Source organism: Camelina sativa, chromosome 20 (genome assembly GCF_030686135.1).
Source record: "Camelina sativa cultivar CO46 ecotype springtype chromosome 20, ASM3068613v1".
Lineage (NCBI taxonomy): Eukaryota > Viridiplantae > Streptophyta > Magnoliopsida > Brassicales > Brassicaceae > Camelina > Camelina sativa.
In genome coordinates, this window is record NC_141899.1 from 32,268,362 (window position 1) to 32,283,026 (window position 14,665).

The window sequence follows — 14,665 nt, forward strand, 5'->3', positions numbered from 1 at the left end:
AAGCTTATCCATCATAGCTTTTTTACATAGCATCATCTAAATCCTGTTTAGACTTACTTGGGTTCTTAGGAAAGGGAACCTTTGGCTTGTAGTCTCTCTCAGAAATCAGAATCAGAATCAGAGCTTTCGTAACTTTCGCTTCAGTTTGAACATTTGATGAGGACATTGATAGTCAACTTCCCGAAGAACCCGTTCTACCATTTCCTAAAGAACCTGTTCTACCATTTCCTGAAGAATCCATTCTACAATTTCCTAAAGAACCCGTTCTACCATTTCCTGAAGAACCCGTTCTACCAACAATGATACAAATGCCTACGACAAGGTTGTGAGCAAAAACCTTAAGGAAACAATTCAACAAGTCCATTGAAAGTCTCCTTACTCTCATTGAGCTAGAAGATTCCAAAGAGAAGACTCAAAACGCATCATTGTTGCCGGTTTTACAATGAATTAAAGAACCCGTTCTTTTCATCATTTTCGAAAGCAATCAATGATTGGCTGGAGCGTGCATGAGAGCTATTACCAAGGCAAGTGTTTGAATTCAAATAATAAATAATGGTTATTTTCTTGATTTGCAGGAATTGGCGGTTGGGTTTTTATGAGTCTTTTATTTGTTTAGGTCCTTAAATTGAGTATGTTATTTTACAAGTTTATTCCTTTTTATTTGTAAATATTTCGACCCTAGAAGGTCCCCCGCTGCTGGATTGTTATATAAGATCCCTTCTCAGCTTTGTAACCTTTCAAGTTTTATGAAATAAAATGAGAGTTTTCTTAGTTTTCTTTTGAGGCAGAAGCAACCACCCTTTCCTCCTTTTTCTTGTTTTTGATTCCTTGAAGACTAAGATTTGACTTATCATAGATCCTTTCACAAATCTGTGTGGCGTCCTTCACTCCACACATCTATCTCTTCATCTTCCACTGCTACCGAATAGACAGAACAGTGTTAACAACCATTTGTCTATTCACCATCTCTTCACTACATTCCATCTATCATCCAACGAATAGGCAGAATAGTGTTATCAACCATTTGCATATTCCCATCTATCCATGGGGATTCCCTTATCTGGTTCCTATATCATCTGGTATCAGTGCTAAACGCTCCAAATCATGTTTTATCTATCCATTTTGTTTCAGTTTGTTTCCCTTTGTTTGCTTCGGTTTGTGTCTGTTTCAGTTCGTCCCCCCACTTCAAATTATATATCTAGCAGTTTTCCAAATCTGAACTTTTTGACTTCCTGTGCACTTGATCTCTTTTCCTTATCTTACAGAAACATTGTGAACCATGGGAGAACAAGGAGAAGAGGTGAACATGGCTCAGATGCTTACAGCCATTTAAGCCCAACTCCAAACGCTTGGTGATCGTATGACACGAATTGAACAGCTGCCACTTGCACCAAGAGCACCAGTTCGTAACTTACCAAGAGGAAACAATGAGGTTGATGATGTAGATCATTCTGATTCGGAGGAAAAACATCAAGATCTTAATCAACACCAAAGGCCAAAGAGACACTACCAACAAGGCAGGAGAAGAGATGAAGGCAACATAAGAGAAGGAGGCTATGATTTTAAGCTCAATCCGCCAACATTTGCTGAAAAGGTTAAACCTGAAGCATACATTGATTGGGAAAGACGTATGGAGCATATCTTTGGATGCTACAACTATTCCAAACAGAGAAAAGTATCCCTAGCTGCTGCTCAACTCACGGACAATGCCTTAGCTTGGTGGGACAGAGATGTGTCTAAGAGGAGGAGGCATATATATATACCAATCAGCACTTTGGATGACATGAGGTTTCAGATAAGAAAAATATATGTCCCAGCTTATTACCACCAAGAGCTACAAATGGTATAAAGCAAGGATAGGGGTAAAGGTGTTGTAATAGACACTAAAAATGAGTCTAGCCATTCAGAGTTTACAAAGAATGGTAAAAATGGTGTAAACTAAACTCTGAATGTATGATCCATCACATGATTCTCAACCCCCTAAGTGAGATATAATAAGTCCATATTAAATCCAAATAATCAAGGTCAAGCTCAAATCATCTGAATTTCAAAGTGATAGGAATTATTGAAGTGATCAAGTCATAATTTTTTTAAAACTTCCAAGTCATCCTTAAACAATGCTAAATGGTCCCAAAGCAATGAATCAAGCTTGGTGAAATTCCCTAAGTAAAGCGTTCAATAAACACACTTTTGACTCGATGAAACAAACTGGCTGACTCAAAAGAAAGCAACAAAAGAAATAACCAAAGCAAACAAGATTAGTAGAAAAATGACACTCTTCCCCAGACTTGCTCCACACCGTCTTGTTGTGAAAAAAAGTCCAAGAAAAGATGTCAAACAGACTCAAAAGAAATGTAAAAGAAAATTGTATAGTAAAAGAGAGAAATACATGGTGGGTTGCCTCCCACAAAGCTCTTGTTTCATGTCACTAGCTTGACCGGATTCTTGTGAACTAATGGGTGTGAGCACGAGGACTTGCTCCAAAATAAGGTCTCCAGTCATTCATCTTCAGCTTCAGAACTCTACTCATAACTTCTTTCACAGCTTTTTGACCTTTTCCTTTCAACTCTGAAGTTAGAATATTCATAGCTTTGGAAAAAGGTTTCGAGGTACCCTTACACTGCACCTTATACTCTATAGTATCTCCAACACACTTTAAAGGTGTCAAGGTTATATGAGGATCTTCTTTGATGTAGCACCAATATTTTCTGTTGGAATTTGAGGTCTCCATCTAGGACTTCTTTGACCTCACTCCAACCAATGCATGTCTTCACATACTTATCCCCATGATCATCAATAGTTTCAATTGAAAAGGCTTGTCTTCCAATAGTAGGTTTTTTCAACAATCTTTTCATGTCAAACTCCTGAGTGTGATCACCAATCTGCAAGTGAATTTGCTGCTTTTTTACATCAATCATAGTCCCAGTGGTATGGAAAAATGGGCGACCAAGAATGAGAGGATCATTTGGTTCTTTTTCAAGCTCCAAAACCGTGAAGTCAGTTAGGATATATAAGTTCCCAACTCTAACATGCACATCTTCCACCAATCCAACTTGAGATTTCTTAGAACGATCAGCAAGCACTAAGTAGATCCTTGATGGTTTGAAATTGGTGATTCCCAAACGCTCTGACACAGAAAGCGGCATCAGATTAACACTAGCTCCCAAGTCACGTAAACATCACTCAAACATGAATCTCCTAATTTGGTAAGGTAGTACAAAACTCCCTATTTCTCCAGGCTTCTTAGGAATCTCAATCGGGATGATGGTATTGCACTCAGCACTAACCATCTCTGTCTCCTCTTTCAAGTGTGCCATTGCAAGGATTTTTTCCTTGTTCCTTTGATGTTTTTTTTCTGCTCCTCAAAATGGACATATGCCTTCCCATTTGAAATCATCATGACTCCTTCTTCAATGCTCTTCTTGTTAGATAAGACATCCTTCAAACTTTTTGTAATTTTTTGTATTCTTTATTGACTATAGGAATGGGAGTTTGATGTGAAACTCTTTCATAACTTCATCATGGCGAGCTTTCTCTTTTTCAGCTTACCTCTTAGCTTCCCTTAGACGATCTGGAAATGGGAGCCTAGGAACATATGGTGGTGGGGCAACATAGGGTGGCTCATCTTCCTCTTTGGCTAGATAACCAGCTAAAACTTCCCTCTCAACAATAATGTTAGCAATTATAGCTTCCTCAAAGCCTCTCTCAGCAACTTCTTCAGGTTCTTCTTGAATCATTACAGCATTACAATGCTCCTTATTTTTGGGTTCAGTTTTTCCAGGTAAAACACCTGATGGTCGCGTAGAGGTAGATGAAATTTGAGCTACTCGGTTCTCAAGAGTTTTAACATGTGAAGATAGTGCTGTGAACTTCCCATTTCTCAACATTATTGCTCCGGTAAGAGAGGTTGGGGTGGTTCCTGTAGCCCTGGTTGTAACAATTGTTCTGATAGTTACCTTGACCATTCACGTAGTTCAACTCGGCTTGCAGCTCCTCAGAACCATCCCTAGCACGCTCTTGATAAACTTGACCCTCTCCTAAATCATCACAATAATTCACACTTCTCTGATCTCTCTTTAAAAGTTGCTCCACTTTTACAGTCAACTCAGCAATCTGCTTTGATTCTCCTCCTCCAGTACTTCTCACTATCCTATCATAATCAACACAATGATTACTGTTACTGGCAGCTAAGTTCTCTATTAAAATCTGAGCCTCTCCTTCGGTTTTGGTCATGAAATCCTTATTGCTAGCTGTATCTAATGCCATCTTGTACCTCTCATCAACTCCTCTGTAGAACGTGTTGATGAGTGATTCTGGAAAGACTTGTGGAACGACTCACTAGCACTCTGCTGAAAGCTTGAAATCTTGTTCCTGAGAAGAGTAGTCTTTGCCTGGGTGAAATAATGCACTAAGAAAGCAGCCTTATACTCATCCCATGTTCGAACATTATCTCCCTTCAATGACTTAAACCATCGATGAACTTTATCACTCAGTGAAAATGAGAACAATCTGCATTTTACAGCATCATCAAGCACCCCATTCATTCTCGTCGTACCATATATCCTCAAAGTACTCCAAATAGTAAACTGGGTTCTCCGACGGTGGACCATGAAACTGATTTTGCTTCACAAGAGCTAACAGTGTTGGTTTGGTCTCAATATCATTTCTAGCGATTGGAGGATGTTGGACACCTCTTCGGTACATCTCAGCGTTGGGACACTACAAGAAAACAGGCAATTTACGACTGCATTTATATTTGTTTAGTAGTCGCTATTTCATAAATTACGACTATGTTACAACTAATCACTGTTGTCGTAAAACGTTAGTCGGTAGGAAATTCAGTCGTAATTTAGTCGGTAAATAGCGACTACTTTACGACTAATTGACGTAGTCGTAAAAGTAGTCGTAACATAGTCGTAAATTTTTACGACTGTTTTGTGACTAAGTTACGATTAATAAAAATGTGAACAGTCGTTGTGTACAGATAGTCGTAAAGTAGTCAGTAAACATTTACGACTATTTGCTGACAGTTTAACGATTAATGCGATGTGAAGGAGATTAGTTTGAGAATAGTTGTGATATAGTCGTTAAATGTAGCGACTACTTGGCTACTACGAGACGACTATTTGACGACTGTGTTGCGACTATGTAAATCTAGATTTAATGACTATTTGAAGACTATAGGGATTAAAAACCAGAATCTTTTCTTTTTTTTTGTTTTGTTTATAACTCGAATTTATAATCAAAGAAAGCCTTAAAATTTGCATTTTTAATTACCAAAAGTTAACCATAATTGTAATTAGTACACCACATAAGCAATAACAAAAAGAGAGAACCATATTTTTGTCACAACCAAAAGAGAGAACCTAACACTATGATTCTCTTAAGTGACAAGGAACAACACATCATCCCAAATTGTCAAGTTCATTAGAGTAAGAAATAGAGAGAGATAAGTAGCCTAAGAATTAACCTAAGGAGGAGATGCTCTTGTAAATAGGAGGGTCGATGGATGCATCACTTGATTCAGACTCATGGAACTAGAGAAAGGCCGGATCAAGTTTCTGCATGAACTTTTCCAAGCGATCTATCTTCTTCTGTTGCTCAGCCACAACTTTGGAATGTTCTGCTTCACAAGCAGCAAACTCAACATCACGTTTTGTCGCATAAGCAACTTGTTCTTCAATGATCCTTTGAGCTTCCTTCATTTGCTCTTGCAATGCTACAAACGATGATGACTGTCCATGTTGATGATAGTTGTTGCCATTGAGAAGAGCCTGAAGATGATCCTTGAGGCTACCGAGCCCAAAAATATTACCTCATGAATCCTTCTCGGTGGACTGAGAAAAGAAAAGGTGAAACTGTAAATAGAGAATATGAAAGTTAAAGACTCTTTAAATATAGATTGTGAGAAATGTCACTTTACCTGAAGAAAGATGGCAGTATAATCTTCTGCTGTGAGCTCCTGAACTTGTGAAGGATCTGACTCAATCTCAGATAGCTTAGCTTGTAAGTTTTTCTCATAAGTTGTAAAGATCTTCTCGGCCTTGCGATCCACATACGTACCATCTGGCTTTGTATGAGTCTCTTTGAAAACCTCACCGAGACTCACTGGTCTCCCAAGTTTTTCTTCCTGGAATGTTACAAAAACAAAGAAAAGGGTTAAGACATAAGTTTAAGTTGCAAAGGTGTAAGAAAAAAAACAAAGTTACTCACCAAGCCTTGTTTGACTTGTTGATAAGATGTTGGCCCAGATAAGTGCATGTGAGGACCGAGACCATTACGGTCTGACATGCGAGCTTTAGAATAGATTCGACTCCTTTCTTGTGCTTCTTCAGTCTCCCACTGAGCAACCATTACTTTCCACAGGTCACCCTCGATCCATCTAGGTTGCACTTGACTAGTCCTAACGTCGCTAACCATGTTTTTCATCCGTCGTTGGCATATCTCATAGAAATACGCTTGCACTGTTCCTGTTATTAAAGGATCCCAAGTGTGTGTTTTCTATGAAAAAGGAAAATAGAATTATGTTAGTGAACAACAACTTAATCAAAACCTATCTATGAATGAAACCTCAGAACATAAAACTATACCGCAAACTCAAGGAAGTATCTTTCTCGTCTATCCGGAGGTACACATGACCAATTGTAGTATGGACCATCAAATTTGTTTGTAAAAACTCTAGTAATCTTCCGAACCAGTGCTGATCTTGCATCACGAGTAAACCTCACATAACAAAAGAATCAAGTCAGTTCTTTGACAGACATGAAACACTGAAACATGGTTGACAAAAAATAGAACACGGTTGTAAGTCTAAATAATTTACAAACTAGAACACGGTTGTTTCAGAATTTGTTTCACAACTAACTAGAACACGGTTAGTTAAAATCGTTTACTACACACTGAAACAGACATTAAACACATTCACTCGTTTACTACAATCTGAAGCCAACCAATAACAGACATGAATCCCTAAGAGTATTTACTACAATCAGACAACAAAAATCAACCAACTAACTAGAACACGGTTGTAAATTATGAAAAAGTAGACATACCAAGTCGTATTAGGCTTCGGTTCCGGAGAGAGGACGGTGGTGAACTTATGACGGTCCGGCACCATAAGTATCGCGTTTAGAGCCCTCAACGTGTCCTCCTGGAGTTCCGGCATTGGATCTGACTCTGCGAAGTTGTGACCTTGAGAAGAAGGATGACTTTGAGCGTGAGAGGCTGCATTTGGAGATCTCGCAAAATCTTCCAATGGATTCGATTGAACCGGTGGATTGTTCATCACTTCGGTTGATGACCGAGATGGATGCTCTAGACCAACTCGATTCACGGAGTTTTGAAAAAGGACCTGCGGTGGTGGATAGTTTCTGACCTGCGGTGCCGCGGATGTCGATAGCTGGGGAGAAACGCGGACTTCTTCTTGAGGCGTCGGAGGCGTAGGATTTACAGCCGCCGGAGTGAAGTTGTATTGAGGCGGTAGAGGGTTGAGTCTTCTCACCTTAGACGATGGATTAGAGCCACCGGGTCTTAGAGAAGCGTTGGAGGCAACATTTCTCTTGCGTCCAGGCTTCTTGACAAGAGGCATCTTCGTTGTTAGAGAGAAAACGGCAAAGAACGGCGAAGATTAGGGTATCGATGTTAGAGAGAAAACGGCGAAGAACACAAAGAAGTAGAAAGGTGAGAATGATAAGAGATTAGGTTAACGATTAGGGTTAGGTCGTGTGTGATGGGCCGTTAATGGATTTTGTGTTTAATTAACCCAATAAGCTTCAATATAGTCGCTTATCAGTCCCTAAGTAGTTGGTATTTGCAAAGACTAATTTTTTTAAAAAGGCTGGGCTTGTTTAAGAAGTCTATAATCTGGTCCATTAACGGATTGGGGTAATTAAACCCAAGTATTTTGAACTTAGTCACTTAATAGTCGCTAATCAGTGGCTTAATTTAATCCTTTTAAATCCATATAATTTAATTTATATATTTTTAAACATAAAATTTAATATATTTGGCTTAATTTATATATTTGGTTTAATTTATATATTTGGCTTAATTTATATATTTTTAAACATAACATTAAATATATATTACATATTATTTAGAACACAATTCAGGATATATTACATATTATTTATTGCACAAATTTGACATAAACATAATTAGGAGGATTCTTCATCATCTGGTTCTTCATCATCCGAAGATGATAAATTACACAAGAATTCATCTTCAGGTTCCACATCCTGAACACCGTAATCTAGATTTATTGGGTCTACTTCCTCTTCCAAATTGTCAAGTACAATATCTTCAATTGTAGTCATCAATACAACATCATCATTTTCGGTTTGCAAAAGAGTCGTCTCTGAACTGTTGACATATTCTCCAGAAATGTTGCCCCTTGGATTCACCTTTAGAACATTGAACCATATTTGCTTCGGTTTTTTAATGTATGGATACGGAATATAACACACTTGTTCTGCTTGAGAGGCTGCATTTGCAAATTATGAAAGTTACATTAGCATATCAACAATAATGTTTTATTTATAGATAAATAAATACACATATATATATATATTTACCTAGAATAAATAGTTTGTATTTATTGTACTTTCTTGTTGAAAGTACGTCTATGACACCACCATTGCTGATCCGAGTGCCTCTACCGATAACAGGGTCATACCACTTGCACTTAAAAAGTGTGATTCTCAAATTAACCATCCCCTCATATTGAAGCTCTACGATATCAGTTATGGTTCCATATAAATCTGCTGCATCAGATTCATCCGTGTAATTTTCACCCTTAGCACATACCCCATAGTTACATGTCTTACGTCCAGCGCCGTGATTCTCTGTATGAAACAAATAACCTCTTGTAAAATACATTGGCCATGTTTTGACCTTGTTCAAAGGTCCATGCACTATCTCTTGAACCCAAGTAGGAAATGGATTTGTGGCGTTCCAGTAAGTAACCTGCATATATATGTATAAGTTATTTTCAATAATTTTATTAAGTATTTATATATAGAGTATTGTTGGAACACACATATTCTTTAACCCATAAATGATATTCGTCTGCTCTTTTGGCGGAGAGTTCCTTCTCGGGAAGTCCTGGATATTTTGCTGAAAGAAAATCCTCGAACATACTATATATACAAGACAAACACAAATATATGAGAGATCATAGCAGATTATATATAATTTGAGCGATCCCTATTTAATTATATATATACCTCTCAATTGGCTTGAAATAGTCACAATTTCTTAAAACATATGCGTGTGCGCATTGATAGTCTCGGCTTGAGAGCCATGTTTCATGCATTTCCCCACTTAGACGGCCAACGTGAGTAAATATAGAAGGCACTCCAGGCACATGATATACAGGGTTTTCACCTTCATCAAATCTTGTTAACCTGACCAAATGATTGAAAATTAAATATATATTCACACAATAAATTCAAATCTTGATAGCATTTACCTTGATTTTGTTTGTATGTTCTCGGCAAAGTAGTGCTCTGAGAAGTATGCAATCTCGTCATTGATATATGATTCAACAATTGATCCTGCTGCATACCTTTTGTTCTTTGCTTTTCCTTTCAATTTTTTAAAAAATCTTTCAAAAGAATACATCCACCTATATTGGACAGGACTTCCTAATTCAGCTTTGTAAGGGAGATGTATAGGCAGGTGCTCCATCACATCAAAAAAGGATGGTGGAAAGATCTTTTCCAAGTTGCATAGGATGAGAACTATATTCTGTTTTAGAATTTGAGGCGACTTGTATGCAAAGTCCTAGAACATAAGTCCCGGAAAAATGCTCCAACCCCTACAAGATATATTCAAACTTCAATATCACATTAAGATATATATAAGTACTTCATAAATAAATAAAATTTTGATTTATTAATTAACGAGTACCTGATAACGCAAGCTGGACATTCCTGTGTAGCAGTTCTACAAAGATAAATGGAAGTAACCGTTCCATAAAAACATGGCAATCATGGCTCTTCATGCCTGAAAACTTTCCATTTTCCATATCAACACAACTAGCTAAGTTTGACGAATAACCATCTGGGAATTTAACTGAGTGTTTCACACATTCCAATAAGCTTGTTCTGGCTTCGTCTGTCAATGTATATGCCGGGAAAGGTGCTTTACCCCTACTATCAAGATGTAAGTGTGGCCGAGAACAGAACTTCACTAAATCCAATCTTGACATGATGGTATCTTTTGATTTACCCTTCACACGCATAAGAGTATACATGATGTTGTCCAAAAAATTCTTCTCTATATGCATCACGTCAATATTATGTCGTAGATTGAGGTCCCTCCAGTATGGCAGCTGCCACAATATGCTTTCTTTGTGCCAGTTGTGTTGCTTCCCATATCCCGGCATCTTCTTTTCATTACCATTTCCACCGACGTCCTTCGTTTTTGGTGGATTCACACCACTCAATCGCTCAGAGTAAATTTGCTCACTGGTCAAAGACTCAGGTGGATAGTCTCTCATAGCGTCTTTACCTTTTAAGAAGTCTTTTTTATTCCGCCTAAGAGGATGACCATGAGGAAGAAATCTCCGGTGACAATCAAACCAACATGTCTTCCTTCCATTAGGTAGATAAAAAGACTTTGTATCGTCCATGCAAACTGGACAAGACAATTTACCATGTGTTGTCCATCCAGATAACATGCCATATGCCAGGAAATCGCTGATCGTCCACATCAGCGCTGCTTTTAGATTAAAATTTTGACTCAAGGACACATCGTACGCATCAACTCCAGCAGACCACAACTCTTTTAACTCCTCAATAAGAGGTTGGAGAAATATATCAAGACTAGTTCGCGGATGATTTGGCCAAGAATTCAGAATTGTAAGAAACAAATACTCGGTATTCATGCACATACCAGGGGGTAGATTATATGGCGTCAAGATCACATGCCATAAAGAATGATTTCGAGACATCCCAAATGGATTGAACCCATCGGTAATAATCCAAGATACACGTTACGGGGTTCTTCGGCAAAACGAGGATGTTGTTCTTGAAAATACCTCCACTCCACTGCATCAGAAGGATGATTCATTTCTCCCTCCTTTGTTTGGTGCTTGGCATGCCATCTCATTGCTGCTGCAGTCTTGTGGCTTTGATACATTCTCTTCAATCTATCAGCAATAGGCAGATACCACATACGACTATATGGTACTTTGGTTCTACGTCGGCCCTCCCGAGGCTTCCATCTTTGTGCACCACAAAACAGACATTTATCTTCCTTTTCGTCATCTTTCCAATATATCATACAATTGTTAATACAAACATCAATTGTATGATATGGGAGGCCTAAATTGCGCATCAATTTTTCGGTCTCATAATGTGAACCAGTAGCTTGGTTTCCTTCTGTAAATAATCAGTCAATATTTCACAAACCGAATCCACTAACTTTTCACTCATATTATAATCTGCCTTATTTTGCATGACTCTAGCAGCTAGGGATAATTGTGAGTGACCTCCATGACAACCATCATATAATGGATTTTTTGCACCTTCTAACAAGTCGTAGAATTTCTTCGAATGGTTAAGTACCGGTTCCTCGACATTCTGATAACTACCATCTTGATTATAATTATCATCTAAACTTATGTTATAACGAAATGCATCATTCACCATATCCACATATCTATCTCCTATCACATTACCCACTTCTTCATTCCCACTTACAAACGTCGGATCTACATAACTCGTTCCTATGCCCATATTAATTTCTTCCCCATGTTTATACCAAACATAATAATCTGGCATAAACCCATAGCAAAAAATATGATTCCAAATTGTACCCCCCGGAAGACGTCTACCGTTTTTGCACTTATCACAAGGGCAGTGAAACTTACCACCATTATTTTGTGCTAAACGCTGACTATTTGCAAAAGCCATGAACTCCTCTACCCCGGTGCTGAACTCTTCCGTGAAATTTCCCGTCACTTCATCAAGCCTCTTATACACCCACTCCCGAAAATGACTATAATTAGAACTTCCCGCCATTATTAAAGATCTCTCACTCTTGTTTTTTTTTTCTTTTTGGATTTTTTTTCTCACTCTTGTTTTTTTTTTCTCTTTTGATTTTTTTTTTCTCACTCTCGAATTTTTTTTTCTCACTCTCGATTTGTTTCTTGCTAATGCTCTTGCTTGTGGTGTGAATCAAATAAGAAACGAAGGTGTGGTATATATAGAGTATTTTGGCGACTGAATACCGACTGTAAAACGACTGTGATGTGACTCAAACTAATAGTCGCAACAAAATAAAGCTTACCAACCCCACAAATGAATAAAACGTGTTTCTTTTTGGCCGACATGTTTGCGACTCAACTCAATAGTCGCTTAGTAGTCGCTAAATGGCCGACTAACTAATGTAGTCGTATGTTAGTAGCCAAATTAACGACTCGCCGCAGTAGTCACCATGTAGTCGCCAAATTAGCTACTGTTTGCTGACAAAATTACTTTCTTGTCTTTCAGTCGTAAAGTAGTCACTAATTAACGACTACTGAACCAACTACTAATTTCAGTCGGTAAAAACCAACTAACTTACGACTAAATTTTAGCAGTTGTAAAGTAGTAGTTAAACAGTCGTTATATAGTCACTAAATTTGGCGACTACGAGTTTAGTCGCCAATCGTAGTCGTAAATTGCCTGTTTTCTTGTAGTGGGAGCATCATGTTCCCTTAAAGTTTGTCGAACATTTTCTTTTCTTTGATTAAAAGCAGCTAAACGGGCAGCTTTGCGGTGCACAGCTTCTCTTTGCGCAGCTGCACGGGCAGCCTCTCCACCAGCAAGAGGATTAACGTTCCCAGCGGAGGGGAATCCTCAAACTCTCCATGATGTTCATCATCCACATTGCCAACATTTCGACCAGCTAAACCATCAGCCATTTCAGCAAGTCTTTTCTTTCTTCTATTTTCTCTCTCAAACGTTTCCAAGTCTTTGTGATATTGTTCTAGGTGTAAAGAGTCTACACTGCGGGTTATACACCTGAAAACACCAAAAAGAGAGAAAAAGTTTTAGTTACCAACTGTAAATAAAAATACTCTAGACTATAAACTAATCCTAAATGAAATATGGAATTCAATAATTAAAAACCGTTCTAGAACATGAACACAAGAATAGACTAACCCTCTTTCAAGGCATTAGAAACTAAACTTGACTATTAGTTTGCTAAACTTTCATTTGCAACCTCCAAGCCAAATTCGCATTAGAATCAAGTTCATTAAGTTCACAATGCGTCCTAACATCAACTTTCGCAGGCTAGAAATACATTGCTCAATTCACACTCATCCAGGCATTCTATCGAACACTTTTGATGCATAGAAAAATCTAGAGTCTAAAACAAGGTGATTAATCCTATTTTAGCATTAAGATCATGTGAATCAAAGAACCTAAGGATTAAGAACTCCAACAACAATTAAAACATCAATTCATTGAATCTCCTACTTGGAACCCTAAAACCCAATTAGAGAACTACTCACACAGAGCAAAAGAGAAAACAAAAATCATAGATGAAGAAACATGATTAAATTGCAGAAATAATAAGAAAGGGTTTAGAAATATTCTCCAAATTGTCAATGAGGATGAATCTCTAGAATCCCAAAAGAGTGGCTTACAAAAAGTCTCAGCTTGCAGAAAAAAAAAACGTAGAATAAAACTTAGGGTTTTTCTCCCAACAAATAAAAAGTATTTATAGAGTTCTTAAAATAAGGTAAAAAGATAACGGCCTAGTTAGGACATTTTCTCAGCCAGACGGATATCTCAGGTAGGCGGGTTTTAACTTGAAACTTGTCGGTTCAGATTTCGTTTCTCAGCCAGGCGGGTTTCTTAGATAGGCTAGTTTTAACGTGAAACATGCCGGTTTAGACTTTGTCGCTCAGCCAGGCGGGTTTCTCCGGTAGGCGGGTTTTAACGTGAACCAACATCCGTCTCACATGCTTGTTTGTATCTAGAATGGCTCATTATCCTCTAATTTCCTCCAAAGTGTCCTAAAACCTGTAAAGACTCGATAAAGAACCAAAATATTCCAAAAACACATTTTGACTCAATAAAAAGTATAAAATAAGAGAGAAAACAAAGACTGAAAACCGATAAAAACTTCATATATCAGTTGGCAACTGTGGTTTGCAAAACTGCAAGGACATATATAATCAGGGATTTCCAGGTATGGTGGAAAGAAATAGAGTGGGAGGCTATTATAGCTCCTCATGTCCTAGTGTTTATGGAAACGCTACGAAAACCCTATGGTAGCGTTTTCAGTGTGCTACTAATGCTCATATTTTTTTTGTAGTGTCCACTACATATACGTTTGATCAGTAATTAAAAGACAATTATAATTAAATTATGCGTTAAACCAAACCCATGCCGACTTCGATAACAACCCAAGCTCCATTTTTTACAGTTTCTTGATTGCAGTCCAATAAAACGTAAGTTAGGTAATCACGTGATCAAAAACTAAATCAAGACTAATGAGTCAGTGATGAACTCCAACCTCGCTATGTGTAGGTTTTACCTACGACCAACGAATACGGATACGTTTGATCAGTAAAGGACAATTATTAAACGATTAGTTAACTATGCGTTAAACCAAATTCGGCCCACGCCGATTTGGAAAACAACCAAAGCTCCATTTTTTAACAGTT

The 14,665-nt window shown here is 37.9% G+C and overlaps 2 protein-coding genes and 1 pseudogene across 2 annotated transcripts; all 3 read right to left on the bottom strand.

Annotated features, from left to right (window-relative positions):
- Positions 1-5,537: 5,537 nt before the first annotated feature.
- LOC109131254 (uncharacterized) lies at positions 5,538-7,588 on the bottom strand. Its single transcript, XM_087504085.1, has 5 exons — positions 7,053-7,588; positions 6,591-6,723; positions 6,202-6,501; positions 5,924-6,130; positions 5,538-5,774 (listed from the first exon to the last, which is right to left on the bottom strand). The coding sequence occupies exons 1-5, from the start codon at positions 7,586-7,588 to the stop codon at positions 5,538-5,540; spliced, it is 1,413 nt and encodes a 470-aa protein (XP_087360211.1).
- Positions 7,589-8,156: 568 nt separating this feature from the next.
- LOC147919736 (uncharacterized) lies at positions 8,157-11,986 on the bottom strand. Its single transcript, XM_087504086.1, has 4 exons — positions 11,876-11,986; positions 9,038-9,137; positions 8,574-8,964; positions 8,157-8,482 (listed from the first exon to the last, which is right to left on the bottom strand). The coding sequence occupies exons 2-4, from the start codon at positions 9,134-9,136 to the stop codon at positions 8,157-8,159; spliced, it is 816 nt and encodes a 271-aa protein (XP_087360212.1). The 5' UTR covers position 9,137; positions 11,876-11,986.
- Positions 9,466-11,380, bottom strand: LOC147919737 (uncharacterized; annotated as a pseudogene).
- Positions 11,987-14,665: the final 2,679 nt, after the last annotated feature.